Genomic DNA, 12,768 nt, shown 5'->3' with positions numbered 1-12,768 from the left:
AAAATAAGTCATTTTAGAGTCAAACTACAAGTTGACAATCTAAAATGACATAACACGAGGTGCCCATAACTCACCTCGATAAACATCTCTAATATAATAATAAGGCAAAAAAGGATTGATGCATCATATAACAACTTGTGATGGACAAAATAAGTGCCATAAAAGGCAAAAATACTCTTTCAAAAACATAATGACATATAAAGAAATTCTTGGGACAATCAAGAGAAAAAAACCAAGCTATTAACAAAGAAATCACAAGAACCATAACGGTTCACAAAGAGAGCTTTAACACAATACCCAAAGAAAGAATATTCAAAAGTACTTGAAAATTTATAAAATTGAGATTAAATCCCATACAAGTTTTAATATTCTTTGATTGTGATGAGATATGCGGAAACATACAAAGTGTTATAAGCACTTACAATGTCTTATAATGATTAAACAAAAGAGTTAATATCCAAGTCCATTACACTTTCACAAAAAGAAATGTGCACAAAAGCTTCATAATGTAAAAATGTCTACGAAGAGACAATACACGTACAAGCACAAAAAGCTTTACAAAAGCTGTGCACAAAGGCACTCACACAACACTTGAACAAATACGCACAAAGGCGTAAACATAGCAAACATGCACTAAGGCATGTATTTCATAGAAAAGAAGGAATGCATACAAGCGCAAATACTTTTGAAACAAATGTGCACAAAATATGTAAAATACACAAACGTGAGCAAGCATGCACTTAAGGCATGCACTTTATAAAAAAACAATGCTTGAGACTCTCAAGCTTTAATTATGCAATTATATGCTTAATAAATATAATTTAAGACAAAGGAGACCATATTACGGCTAACATAGGCATCCTTTAAAAGAAGAGATACAATCAAGAGGTTTTGAAATCTTATGTGAAAAATACAAACAAACAAGTTTATAAAGTTGCATCATTAGAAGAAAATCAAAACTAATGAAATCTTTTATACCAAAAGATGCAATAGACACACTATGCATATTAAGATTCTATGTAGTGTGGGAAGTTCTTTTAAAAGATCTTTCTTAATGAACACAATGGTTTATACAACATATTTAACACAAAAAAAATTCAAAATTCTTTAAATAAACCAAAAACATTGAAGGACCTTTAGGAGTTCTCACAAATAGTTATCGTTAACAAGAACTACTTAGGATTTATAAAAAAGTGAACAACAAAGATTTAGATGTGAGAAATTCTCATACAAGAATTATATCAATTTTTCACAAAAAATGCACTAAAATCCATAAACAAGAAAGAACCTCAAAACAAATTAGGCTTCGTATGAGAGTCAAGAGCCTTTTAAGCAAAGATCATTAATTTAGCAAGAAAACATATATAATTTTAGAAGTTAACTTATAGGTCAATCATGAAACAATTATGTAAAAAATCATAAATCTCATATAATTGAAGACAATTTTGAAAAACATAAATTACTATTATATGTGATGGGTAATCGATGAATGCATAGAGAAGTATCTGAATTATCACAATCCTTCATATACAAAAAAAAAAATCAATCTCATTTAAACTTTCTTTAAGAACTTATTACAGATACAAAAGATTTTTATCACAACCATGTATGCTCATTTATATAAAAATCTCTAAAAACTATTCGTGTATAAACACAATGCTAAGAAGTGTGCACAAGGGTACAAGGAGAACTCTCACAAGTGCACAAAGGCACAGATACACATGCACACAGACATGAAAAATATGAACTTCAAACTTTTAATACTTGAAGTCAACATAATAGAAAACACCTAAAGCCATACGAGTTCAAGTAGGATTGACATCAAATTTAAAAATATAATATACGACCCATTTTTGAGCAATCATATATTTGAAAAACAAACAAGTTTACCAAATTTAAAATGAGATATTTTAAAACATGCGAACACGTGAAATGTGAAAAGAAAGGATTCAACTATCATAAACACTAAATATACAAAACATATGCAAGAAAAATAGTTTCATAATGCATAATACTTTAAGAAAAGGAATACATACCGAATAACTTCAAAAAAAAGAGAAGAGCAATGAATACTTCACCATTTATTGAGTGACACGTTTTTTGATGCACCAAAAGACAACCCGATCGTAACCTAGCTCTAATACCATGTTAGAAAACAACGGGTTCGATAATGAACCCATAAATGCACACTAAAGGTGCAAATACACAAACCCACTAAGGGGCAACCAAAAGCACATAAAGTGCTAAACCCATAAACCCACAAAGGGGTTAAGCCAAAAGGCTAAAAGAATATCTCTTTATTATGAAAAATAGGGTAAAAACCCTTTTACAATGGAGCTAAAGCTCCCACAAGAATGTCGAATTACAAGGGGGAGACCCCTATTTATAATACAAGAGGGGAGTCACATAAGGGGCTCCCAAAGGAGTCGTTGGGAGCCCCCAACGGTCACATTTGTGACCGTTTGGGGCTCTCCAACGACTCTTTTGGGGAGCCTCCCTAGGTGGCACAAACCATAAAAATAAAAAAGGAAAAAGAAAAAATAAAAAGAAAATTACAATCATATTCCAAATGAAATATGCGTAAAAATAAATGAAATGACTAAACTACCCCTATGGCTAATAATAGAGAAATATATATTTTATATATATAATTAGGAAGATACATATACATATATACCATATATGTATATGTATCATCCTTTATATATATAAAATATATATATATAATTACAATGATTGAAGAACACATTTTAACAGCATCACCATATGCATTCACAATTCTTATCTCAAAGCACATCGCATTCGACCTTTCTAGCGTGTAACTCACACACATATCTTCAAGACATTTTAATCAAATATTCATGATACTTATCAATCATGTTATACAGGTATGATATATTCACACAGACAATCGTAATGCAATCTTCTGCAATACAACTATGTAGGTGTGATGTGTCATTTACCTGCATAAGCATCATAATCATAAGAATCTCGGAAACACCAAAGTCATATGTAATTTCATCGATAAGCTTTTACTTGACAAAAAATATGTACCCAAAACACACGAAAGTCTTATGGCCCTTCAACCAGTGTGAACAGACTTATGTTTCGATATTACTGGCTTGTGGGTACGCGCAGACAAATCGTAGAAACAACTGAGACTAGTTTGGGCATTTGTTATTCTATGTATTTTTAATAACCTGAATAGCTAGTTGAGTCCGCTCCTAAGGGGACGACTTTCAATCGAGAGAGGATTCCCTAAAGGCAGTTACTTGGCAACGGATGCGTCCAACTTCTGCAGAAGTCCATGGGATCTACCACCTAGGATAATGTCTGGTAGTCTCTTTTCCTAACTCTAATGATTGGGGAAGTCAGATCTTTGCCTGTGGGGTGGTTGTTCATAACCTGTCCATTGGAGTTTTTGTATCGATCCATCCTTTCCTTTGATAGAAACCAAAGGGCGAATGGGTGCGTTAGGCGTTGCTTAACAAATGACTCATTCTACATGTTGTGGTCTTTCAACCACTCGAGCATCTTGCCTGTAAAGGTGATCCCATTTTTATGTGTTTGCAGCATTGTGCATTTAGCATTGTTTGAGGTCGTACGACCATCTCATCCGATCATCGCAGTACTAGCGTGCAGTGCACGACTACAAGTACTCTAGGATAAAAGGGATATAGCTCCTCAATAGGAGCCTTAACAGAAGTGTTTCGCAAAGATGTAATGTTTCTCAAACTTTACTTTTGATATTATTATCTTTTGAAACAGCCAACAACTTGTGCCAACATTTGCCATGCGATTTTCTAGAATCCCATCCGCTATCGTGGTATCTACATGCCTCGCATGACTCGATATCGGCCTCGATGAACGGGATACGAGTTTCTCAACAGAACCCCCGCTAAGAAGTTTGCTCAAGCCCCAATTCGGGGATACTGGAGATATGTCGGATAGACGAACAGAACCAGTCAATCACATCCTTCCAAATACTTCGATTTGAGCAGTCTTTGATACTTTTGTGCACCTCCCTAAATTCTCAAGTCTACTTTGCAGGATTGCTTACATCCTTCCAAATACTTCGATTTGAGCAGTCTTTGATGCTTTTGTGCACCTCCCTAAATTCTCAAGTCTACTTTGCAGGATTGCTCACTCGAAAAGCCAGGATCCCTGCTAGGGATCCCTCTTCTTAGACGATGATGTATCGTTAAGCCCCCGACTCAACTCTAATCGCAAGAGGGAGAGTAGTAAATGCCCCTTGCATCCTCCACGAGGATGCCTTTATAGCACATGCAATGAGCGAAAACCTGAGCATCATCTGCAATGGCAAGGCTGTAACGAAACATTTGCAAAAGCACGAGCTTGGGCGCAAAGTGCGATGGCAAAGTAAAGACTGTAAGCAGGTGTGCAAACGCAAAGCCTGGGCGTAAAGCGCGACGGTAAAGGAAAGATTGAAAGCAGGAATGCGTAAGCAAAGCCTAGGCGCAAAGCGCGACGGCAAACGAAAGACATGATAGAAAGTAAAGGACAAGGATCGTGAAACCGCGTCCTTGAGTTAAATGTGTACTCGTATAAATATACATATATATTTATTTAATTATCCTTTTTAGTTAATTGAACTCAATTCAATTGTCCAAGTCCTCTGTGCACTCTTCCTCTACCTTGAGGAGTTACGAGATTGCTAGCGTCTGCGGGTGTAAGCGATGGACGGCTCGGGTTGTGGGCCACTAGAGGGATCTGTTGTACGAACTGCAAAAATGAGATGTCAATATACTATCTCAAACAGAAAGGTTGAGAGGACATGGGCGTTGTCGTTGTCCTGACGTGAAAGAAGCAGAGGCAGGGGCATCGTGCCCCTGCGAACCTGTTGAACGCGAAAAACGGGGAGGCATGGGGTTGCACCCCTGCCTAACGATGGTTCATACAGAGGCAGGGGTTGCACCCTTGCCTTTCGAAAAATCGGACAGAGGCAGGAGTTGCGCCCCTGCCTTTCGAAATCGAGAGTAGGCAGGGGTTGTGCCCCTGCCTGACAAGGTGGAAGAGAGGCCCTAACAAAAACAAGGGAGGCAGGGGCGAGGCCCTTGCCTGTCGATCACAAAGGGGGAGGCAGGGGGCTTCACCCCTGCTTGCCGAAGTTAGTGGAGGCAAGGGCGACGCCCCTGCCTACTAGAAGAAGAAGGCACAGGGAGGGGGCTCGGTCCCTCTCTTGCAAAACGAGTGCATAGGGAGGGGCTTGGCCCCATCCCTGCCAAAGGGTACATAGGGAAGGGGATCATCCCCTCCCTTGCATACAAGGGGTACAGGGAAGGGCAGAGCCCCCTTCCCTGTCGCTGGAGGTTGCAGGGAGGGGGCTCGACCCCTCCCCTGCCCCCTGCCATCAAGGGGAGCAGGGAGGAGGGAGGAGGTTGGGCCCCTCCCCTGCTAAAGGTGGTGCAGGGAGGGGGTTGGACCCCTCCCTTGGCCGTAGGGAGCACAAGGAGGGCTCGACCCCTCCCCTGTCGAAAGGAGACGCAGGGAGGGGGCTCGACCCCTCCCTTGCCTACAAGGGTGCAGGGAGGGGCTCTTCCCCTCCCCTGCAAATAGAGGCCACCGTGAGGGGGCTCGACCCTTCCCTCGCTAAAAAGAGTCGCAGGGAGGGGGCTCTGCCCCTCCCCTGCGATTTAGGGCAGCAGGGAGGCGGCTCAGCCCCCCTCTCTGTGCAACAGAGAGGTGAGGGAGAGAAAAATGAATAAAGGAGAGGAGGAGGCGGTGCATACCTGGAGGGTTGCCGGAGGGAAGGTCGTCGGCGTGTGAGCATCGCTGGAGGCCACTGCTCGGCAAACGCAAGGAGAGTGGGAGAGGGGGTTGGGTACCGAGAGAGATACGAGAGAGCGAGAGGTGGTGGCGAGGGTGCAGAGAGAGAGAGAGAGAGAGAGAGAGAGAGAGAGAGAGAGAGAGAGAGAGAGAGAGAGAGAGAGACCCTTGTCGCTGCGTGCTTTTATAAGCATGCATCCGACTAACACCTGATGGATCCGGGTCGGGCCTGGGTCCGGCTTGGGTCCAAATATTTTTTTTATTTTTTTGTGGGTTTTACACCCATATCCGCACCCATGTGACATAGGGAGCAAGAAACTTCATGGAGCACTGCAGAATCATAAAAGAAAGAAAAGAAAGTTTCTTGCTGTCGCATATCACTATTCCCATTTGTAGGGTTTTGCATGCTACATGTATGTATAAGCAATCAAAACATCATATTGTTATAATATTGTGTACAAGTATTATAAGGGTAATGAGAAACTAAGATGGTTTGAGTTGTACAATGCTGGATCCATCAAATTAATCTTGGGAAGCTTGTTGAGACTGGCAATTACCTTGTGTAGTTGGCATACAACACCAAGGGCGCAAAGCTGCTATGAGAAGGTTCTGTATAGACTTTTTTCTTAATACTAGTTTCTGGTCTCTTTTTTATATCTCAAAATTTCAAGTAATTTTGTTTTACTTCTTTCTTTTTTTTGCTTCACTATTAGGGGAAAGTTTTTATTTGTAAATCTATGTATCTATTCTCTTACCGTTTTGATAGTTTACTAAAAAAAGAAAACTTTCTCTGTAAGCCTCTATCATCCTTTAGATTATTTTGCAATTATTGGAGAATGTATTTCTTGATCCTTGACTCTCAACAAACTGTGCGCTTTTTCTTTAGCTTGCATGTTGAATTCATATTCTATTCAGTTCTTTATTTGTTTCGGCTTGCAACTATTCAGCATGATGGACATCATGGAGAAGGAAGTTAGAGGATGGTAGTCTTTTAGTTGTCTTCACCATGCAGTAATATTGCATTTAATTGGAAAAAAAATATTAAGGCATTTGTACTTTCATTTAAGATACATAAATTTTATGTCCTTCAGCCAGTTTCTTTCATTTATTAAACTTTTATGTCTCCTATTCATTCTTTAAGACAACTGCTTCTATTGCCTGCTAATGTGGGAACATTTTGACAGGAACCTCCAGTTCTAGGGAAGCGAGCTATAGTTACTGCCAACCAGATGGGGTGATCACTTGCTTTTCTGTTACAACTCTGTTGGGGTAGTTCCATTTGAGATATGAGTTTGGTTCCATTTTATTGCCCTTGCTTTTGCTTGGAAAAATAGTAAACTGAATGTCACTTGGGCTGTATTGCAATCAGAAAAAACATGACAACGGAGTTTAAACTGTTTTTTCCTGCCTCAGTTGAAAATCAACATTCAGTTGTTTTCCCTTCTGTAAAAAGGTGAGATCACCATGGATTTTTCCTCATTACAATAGAAAACTGAAAATGATGGGTTTGCATCACAAGCTGCATTGGATGCCACCTGTTCTTGCGTGATAGATTGATAGGTGCCTAACAGAAGAGAAAGACAACAGCAAAAAGGAAAAGTTAAGTGTATTTTAAACCAGTTAATGCCTCTCCCTTGAATCATGCGGACAACTATGTTTTCTCCTCATGAATTCATTAATTATTAATGCATAATCGGGAAGTTTGTATTCACCGTGATTGTGTCGGGCAGCATAAACATAATATTGTTTTTTGACTTTTACCTTCTCATTGGTGATATCCTGATCCACTAAAATGAAGAACTTAAATCGGCTTTTTTTCAAATAGATCTTTCTACAAACTAACTGGGGAAGAGTGACCCTGTTTTGTGGGTTTGTTACCGTTTTGGAAGGCTCTTCCATGCACTAATGTGGTCTCATTGCTTTGTTGCGGCTGTCTTCCTGTTGTTAGATGATAATAGCAATGACGATAATAGTGATGATGACCACAATTACATGGTTCTGGTAGTAGTAACAGTAATTCAGTAACAGTAACAGAAACAACAATAACAATCACGATAGTGCTGATGATGATAATATAATAATAAAAGGAATAGCACTGCTACTACTGCAATCTCAACTGTTATCATTCTTGTTCTCATTGTTTGTGGCTTTTGCTTTTACTGTGATTATATCTAGTATTATTGTTTTCTGTTTTGTTGTCATTATCATTTTTGGTACTGCAAAGTGTATCAAGAATATTGTGTTTCCTTTCATACTAGGGATAAGACACAACGGGTGCAGTGTGAGGACTATTCAAAGTGGCGTAAGGTGCCCGTGGGTGCTCGTCTGCCTCTGGGATGGGTCTGCTCTGACAATGTATGGGATCCAGAAAGGTGACTTAATTTTAATTCTGCCAATGATGCACCATTGCAGCTTATTGTTTTATTCTTGAATGGGTGTGCTATCAATCTTTTCTCATGGGAACAAATAAAGGTGATAAAGCCCATTAAGGGGCAGTCTATTGTGTGGCAAAATTTTGAGGGTGTCTATCTGATGTTCCATTTTCAATCTTATGCCGAAATGCTTTATAATTGTTTATTGGCATGTATTTTCCTAAATTTATAATGAGCATTTCCTGTCTGAAACAAAAGCTACATCTTGCATGTCCAACATCCGATTAATCTGTTTCTTCTGTCAAGTGGTTGGACATAGCAGGATTTAGAGGTGGGAAAGGTCTACCTTCTTATGGTTAACCATAAGTAAGCTGACACCTTGATGATGATGATTATGATGAGGTATTCTAGGTGAAACCGCCACCATATGGTGTAGAGCATCAGTGCTATTCTATCTTGTTTACTATTCTCTTAAAGATGATCCTTTGCAGGTCCTCATGTTCATCAGCTCAGGAAATTTCCACAGAACAACTTGAGGAGCTTCCTTCAAAGTTTGGTATGTCTATTAGTTCTTTCATTTGCAATTTATTTGGTTTCTAATTGTTGAACATAAAGGAGTAGATTGAATTGCTCTGACACATTTTATACTGAAATGTTGAAATTCTTTCTTGATCTTAAATCTTGAACTTGTTGCAGTTTGGTTCTTTTTAAGTCTAAAAGCATTCTTTGGATCTTGAAAATGTTCAAATTGATTGAAATATATCTCATCAGTTTTTAGAGCAGATGGAGTTTTTCTTGGAAATATGAATTATTTCCTGATGAGGAGCTCAGAACCATAATTTAGTGTAAGGAATTATCTCTTGGTCAGTGGATGCATGCCTAATATTTTCCATTACCCGAATTACTAAGTTTCTGAGCCTCATCCCATGTTCTAAGTGATTTTGTCTTCACAAGAAACATGATTGTGCATAAATGACAACTTTGTTTCCTGATTCTTATGATTGATTCATCCCTGTGCTGCCCAGCATACAAAGAACCTAGTGTGGCAAAAAAGCTGAAAGGTGGAGAGCCTCTCACGAAGCTTGATGAGCTCGCTGACCTAGCCATTCTTGATGAAAATGAGCAACATCCTCCTCCAACACATGCACCCACCACAAAGCATCCACGTCATCGCCCTGGATGCTCATGCATAGTTTGCATCCAGCCTCCAAGTGGCCAAGGTCCCAAGCATGATCCCACTTGCACGTGCAATGTCTGTCTGACAGTCAAGCGACGGTTCCGGACTCTCATGTTGCGCAGGAAGAAGCGGCAGTCTGAGAAGGAAGCAGAAAATGCTCAAAGGAACCACCACGACTCCCCAGAGAAGACAGAGGAGAAGTCAACTTGCATTCAGAAAGTGGAGGCTGAGAAGCTGGATGACAATCCTAGTAACAAGAATTCAGATTTATCAAGAAATGCAGCAGATACTGGAGGGTCACTGTCCTATTCAGCTTACAAAGAGAAGTGTGGTAGTGTAGTGAAGGGAGAGATTGATTTGAATTCTCAGCCTGAACGTGAAGAGGATTTCTCTCCTCGTTCAGATTCAGTCGACATGATAAAGCCATTCCATGATTCCATGTGGATGGGGATCCCCTGTTCTTCCACTGACCAAGAGCAACAGACAGGCACAAATACTGTTGTAGATCCTGTTGGTGAAAAATCAGAGGCTAATGGCGATCTCCATGATCTTAGCTTGCAGGAAAAAGATATGGGTAGTGCTGAAGCAGCCCACTTGTCCCAGTCAGTGGCAACACCAGCGACCACTGCTGCGTGATGAATGTCCACATTTGATCTGCTGTGGGGTTCTCTTGGCTAACCAGCAGGGAGGATGTAAATGTTTCAGAGGACTGGATAAATGAAACTTGATTATTTGTCCTTTGAAATATATTGCACATCTAACAGAGAGACTTGCGCAGGGTGAAGCGCAAAGCTTTGCGCAGTGCAAAGCGCAAAGCAGAGGAAAAGCGGCTCTCGAGTTGCATATATGGAGCAGCCGAGGTATGTAACCTTGTACAGAGCTATAAGACTTCAAGATGGGAAGGAGAAATTAAATTGTAAACTTAGCACATGGTTGTCTCTATTATTTGTAGAACAAACAATTTTTTTATAACAGAGTAGCGAGTTTAATGAAACATTGCTGTTTTATTCTATTCCAACTATACTTAATCTTAAGATGAACAGAGATAGTGGTACAACCTTTTATTTTCATTGCACAAATATGTTGATCCAGTTTGTGTGGAAATTAGTAGCTGACTTGTGATCTCTTCTTGATGTAAAATTACTTGCATCATACAAAGGTAAACACCTCCTGTTTACTGCCTAGGGGTGTCCTCCACAAGGGTATCAATTAACAATTACCAAAGCTATGGGAGCCTTCTGTTGTAGATACTAGATATGGGCTAAATATTGGCTACTAATGAAGGTAAGGAATCAATGAGTAGAAATCACTCTTCTTCAAAAAAAATCAATTTTTTCTAGATCAAATGTTATGTATGTGATCTAAATGGTTTGTTTAGTAGGAAACTTATTTTGAATCATGTGATTTTGACAAGTAATTAGGCTTTTTAAGAGGTTCATAAATCAACGGCCCACAATGTGCCAAAATTTTGCAAGTCTAAAACTCACGTTTCTACATCAAAAAAGCACGATCCAAGGCTTGGTCCTTATCCAACAAACCATGCCTAACACATCTCTGTGGTTGGATTGAGTCGATACAACATGCCCCTATGATTTCTAGCTCCTTGGTTCCTTACCTTCGTTAATAGTAAATATTTTTCCCTAGATATGGCCTCAGTTTAGAGTAAAATAAACATTTTAATGACAAACATTTGTAGTGTCATTGGCACGTAAATATACTGTTTTTTTAAGTTAAATCAGGGATACTTTGGTCAAGAAATCTTTTGGTTTACTTTATCGTAACCAAGGGGGTCTGGAGTTCGAATCAGCAGGGAATGTTTCTCAGGTTTGTCTAACAAAACAATGGAGAAAAAACGAGTAGGTGCGATTTGGCTTATTTAGTATAAAACATTTTTAAGATCTTGGACCGTATTCAGTTTTTTTTAAGAGCTTTATGAATCAACTATAAATGTTTAAATTTGAAATTCATGTTTTTAACATAAAATAAACTCAACAAACTGTATTTCCCGGTAAATAAGCTGCGTTAATCACATTTGGGTCAGGTTGAGCAAATACCCCTCAAAACTATGATGTTTTGCTTGATAGTATGGAGAAATCTTCTTTCCACTATGAAGACTTTAAAGATTATTAAAACAGCAAAGTTATTCTTTGTAATGCTCTTGGAAGATAGAAAAGTTGTAGAACTTCATACTAAAAAGAATTTATATTTAATTGCATAATTTCCATAAGTATTAAATGATGATGATATCATTTTCTCAAAAAAAAATGGTGCATAGTTTGTAAATATATAGATGCTATATCCTTAAATTGTTTTCTAAATGTAGTAGTATAATATGTTAGTATTTCCATAATATCGACAATATTTATGACAAATATAACGTTGTAAAGCATTTAACGCATTTAATGAAAATATTTTTAAAAAACAATCGTACTGTATTTTCACTCTGTACGACCGCTTTATTCAAGGTTATGGAAAGAATGTAAAGGAATCCAAATTTTTATAATGTTTAATCAAATGTTGAATTCAACAGGAAAAGGTGAAAGTTTTTTTTGGGGAAAAATTTTCACAGCTTTATAGGTGGCAACGAAATGTCTGAAGGACAAATTGTCAAAACTCACTCATGCATCAAGCAAAAGTTGAGGAAAGTGGCTTTCGATAGAAAAGCAAAGAGAGACTTGATGAATTGACTGCATTTTTGTGTGTAAAGCATTGTAACACCTTTATATTTACACAGATAAAACACCCTCAGGATCAGAGACCTAGCCGCACTGGCTCAGCCTGCCGTACTTACGATCACTGTTCTGGCAGCGTAAAACTCCGTGGGCTTACCCCTTGCCCCCAGGGAGTCGCCATTGTAACACCTTTGAATCGACTAAACTTTTATGTGCAAAACATCACATGAGCTTGGCTAGGTTGACATGCTCAATTTGGTGATATGGGCTCTATATTATTATAGTTTTGGATTCAAGCTGGTAGGTCGTTATATATGTTCTGTTGGACTTAAGCTTATAGTCAACTTGACCATACCAGGGTTTTATCTCGCAAAGGAGTGGACCCATTAAGTGACCCGGTTCTCAGTGAGGGCTCCTCATCATAAGAAAAACAGAAGCTTATAATCAACTAGACATATAGCCATTGGCTGATAATAGTCAATTTCAGTTTTCGGGTTCGGTTTGTCTGACAAATTGTATTTTTCAGGTTTTGGTGCAAGGCTTGTCTTTTAACAATCTGATCTGACTTGCAGTTAGTAGACAAACTAGTTCTTTTGGTAGCCAGAAAATTCATTTGGATATAAAAGCTTTCATCGCATTATCACTTCTAAAACTCTTCAATCCATGTATTACTAAGGTATCATGTTCTATAATGTTTCTTTCACGACTGAGATATGGCATATACTCTCATAAGTTAAGAAGCATATGTTAACTTGTCCCG

At 38.7% G+C, this 12,768-nt stretch overlaps 1 protein-coding gene across 1 annotated transcript in view; it reads left to right on the top strand.

Annotated features, from left to right (window-relative positions):
• LOC149822950 (B3 domain-containing protein Os07g0563300-like) overlaps positions 1–10,388 on the top strand; it is a 77,782-nt gene extending 67,394 nt beyond the window's left edge. Inside the window, exons 10-13 of the mRNA XM_089980450.1 lie at positions 6,972–7,021; positions 8,046–8,159; positions 8,651–8,715; positions 9,185–10,388. Of these exons, the coding sequence (XP_089836576.1) occupies positions 6,972–7,021; positions 8,046–8,159; positions 8,651–8,715; positions 9,185–9,972 (1,017 nt within the window). The 3' untranslated portion in view covers positions 9,973–10,388. The remainder of the gene's footprint in view (positions 1–6,971; positions 7,022–8,045; positions 8,160–8,650; positions 8,716–9,184) is intronic.
• The last annotated feature ends 2,380 nt before the right edge of the window (positions 10,389–12,768 follow it).

The sequence above is a fragment of the Nuphar pumila genome, chromosome 11 (assembly GCF_984573655.1).
Source record: "Nuphar pumila chromosome 11, dmNupPumi1.hap1.1, whole genome shotgun sequence".
NCBI lineage: Eukaryota > Viridiplantae > Streptophyta > Magnoliopsida > Nymphaeales > Nymphaeaceae > Nuphar > Nuphar pumila.
The sequence above is the reverse complement of the archived record's forward strand: the minus strand, read 5'-3'. Positions and strand labels throughout refer to the sequence as shown.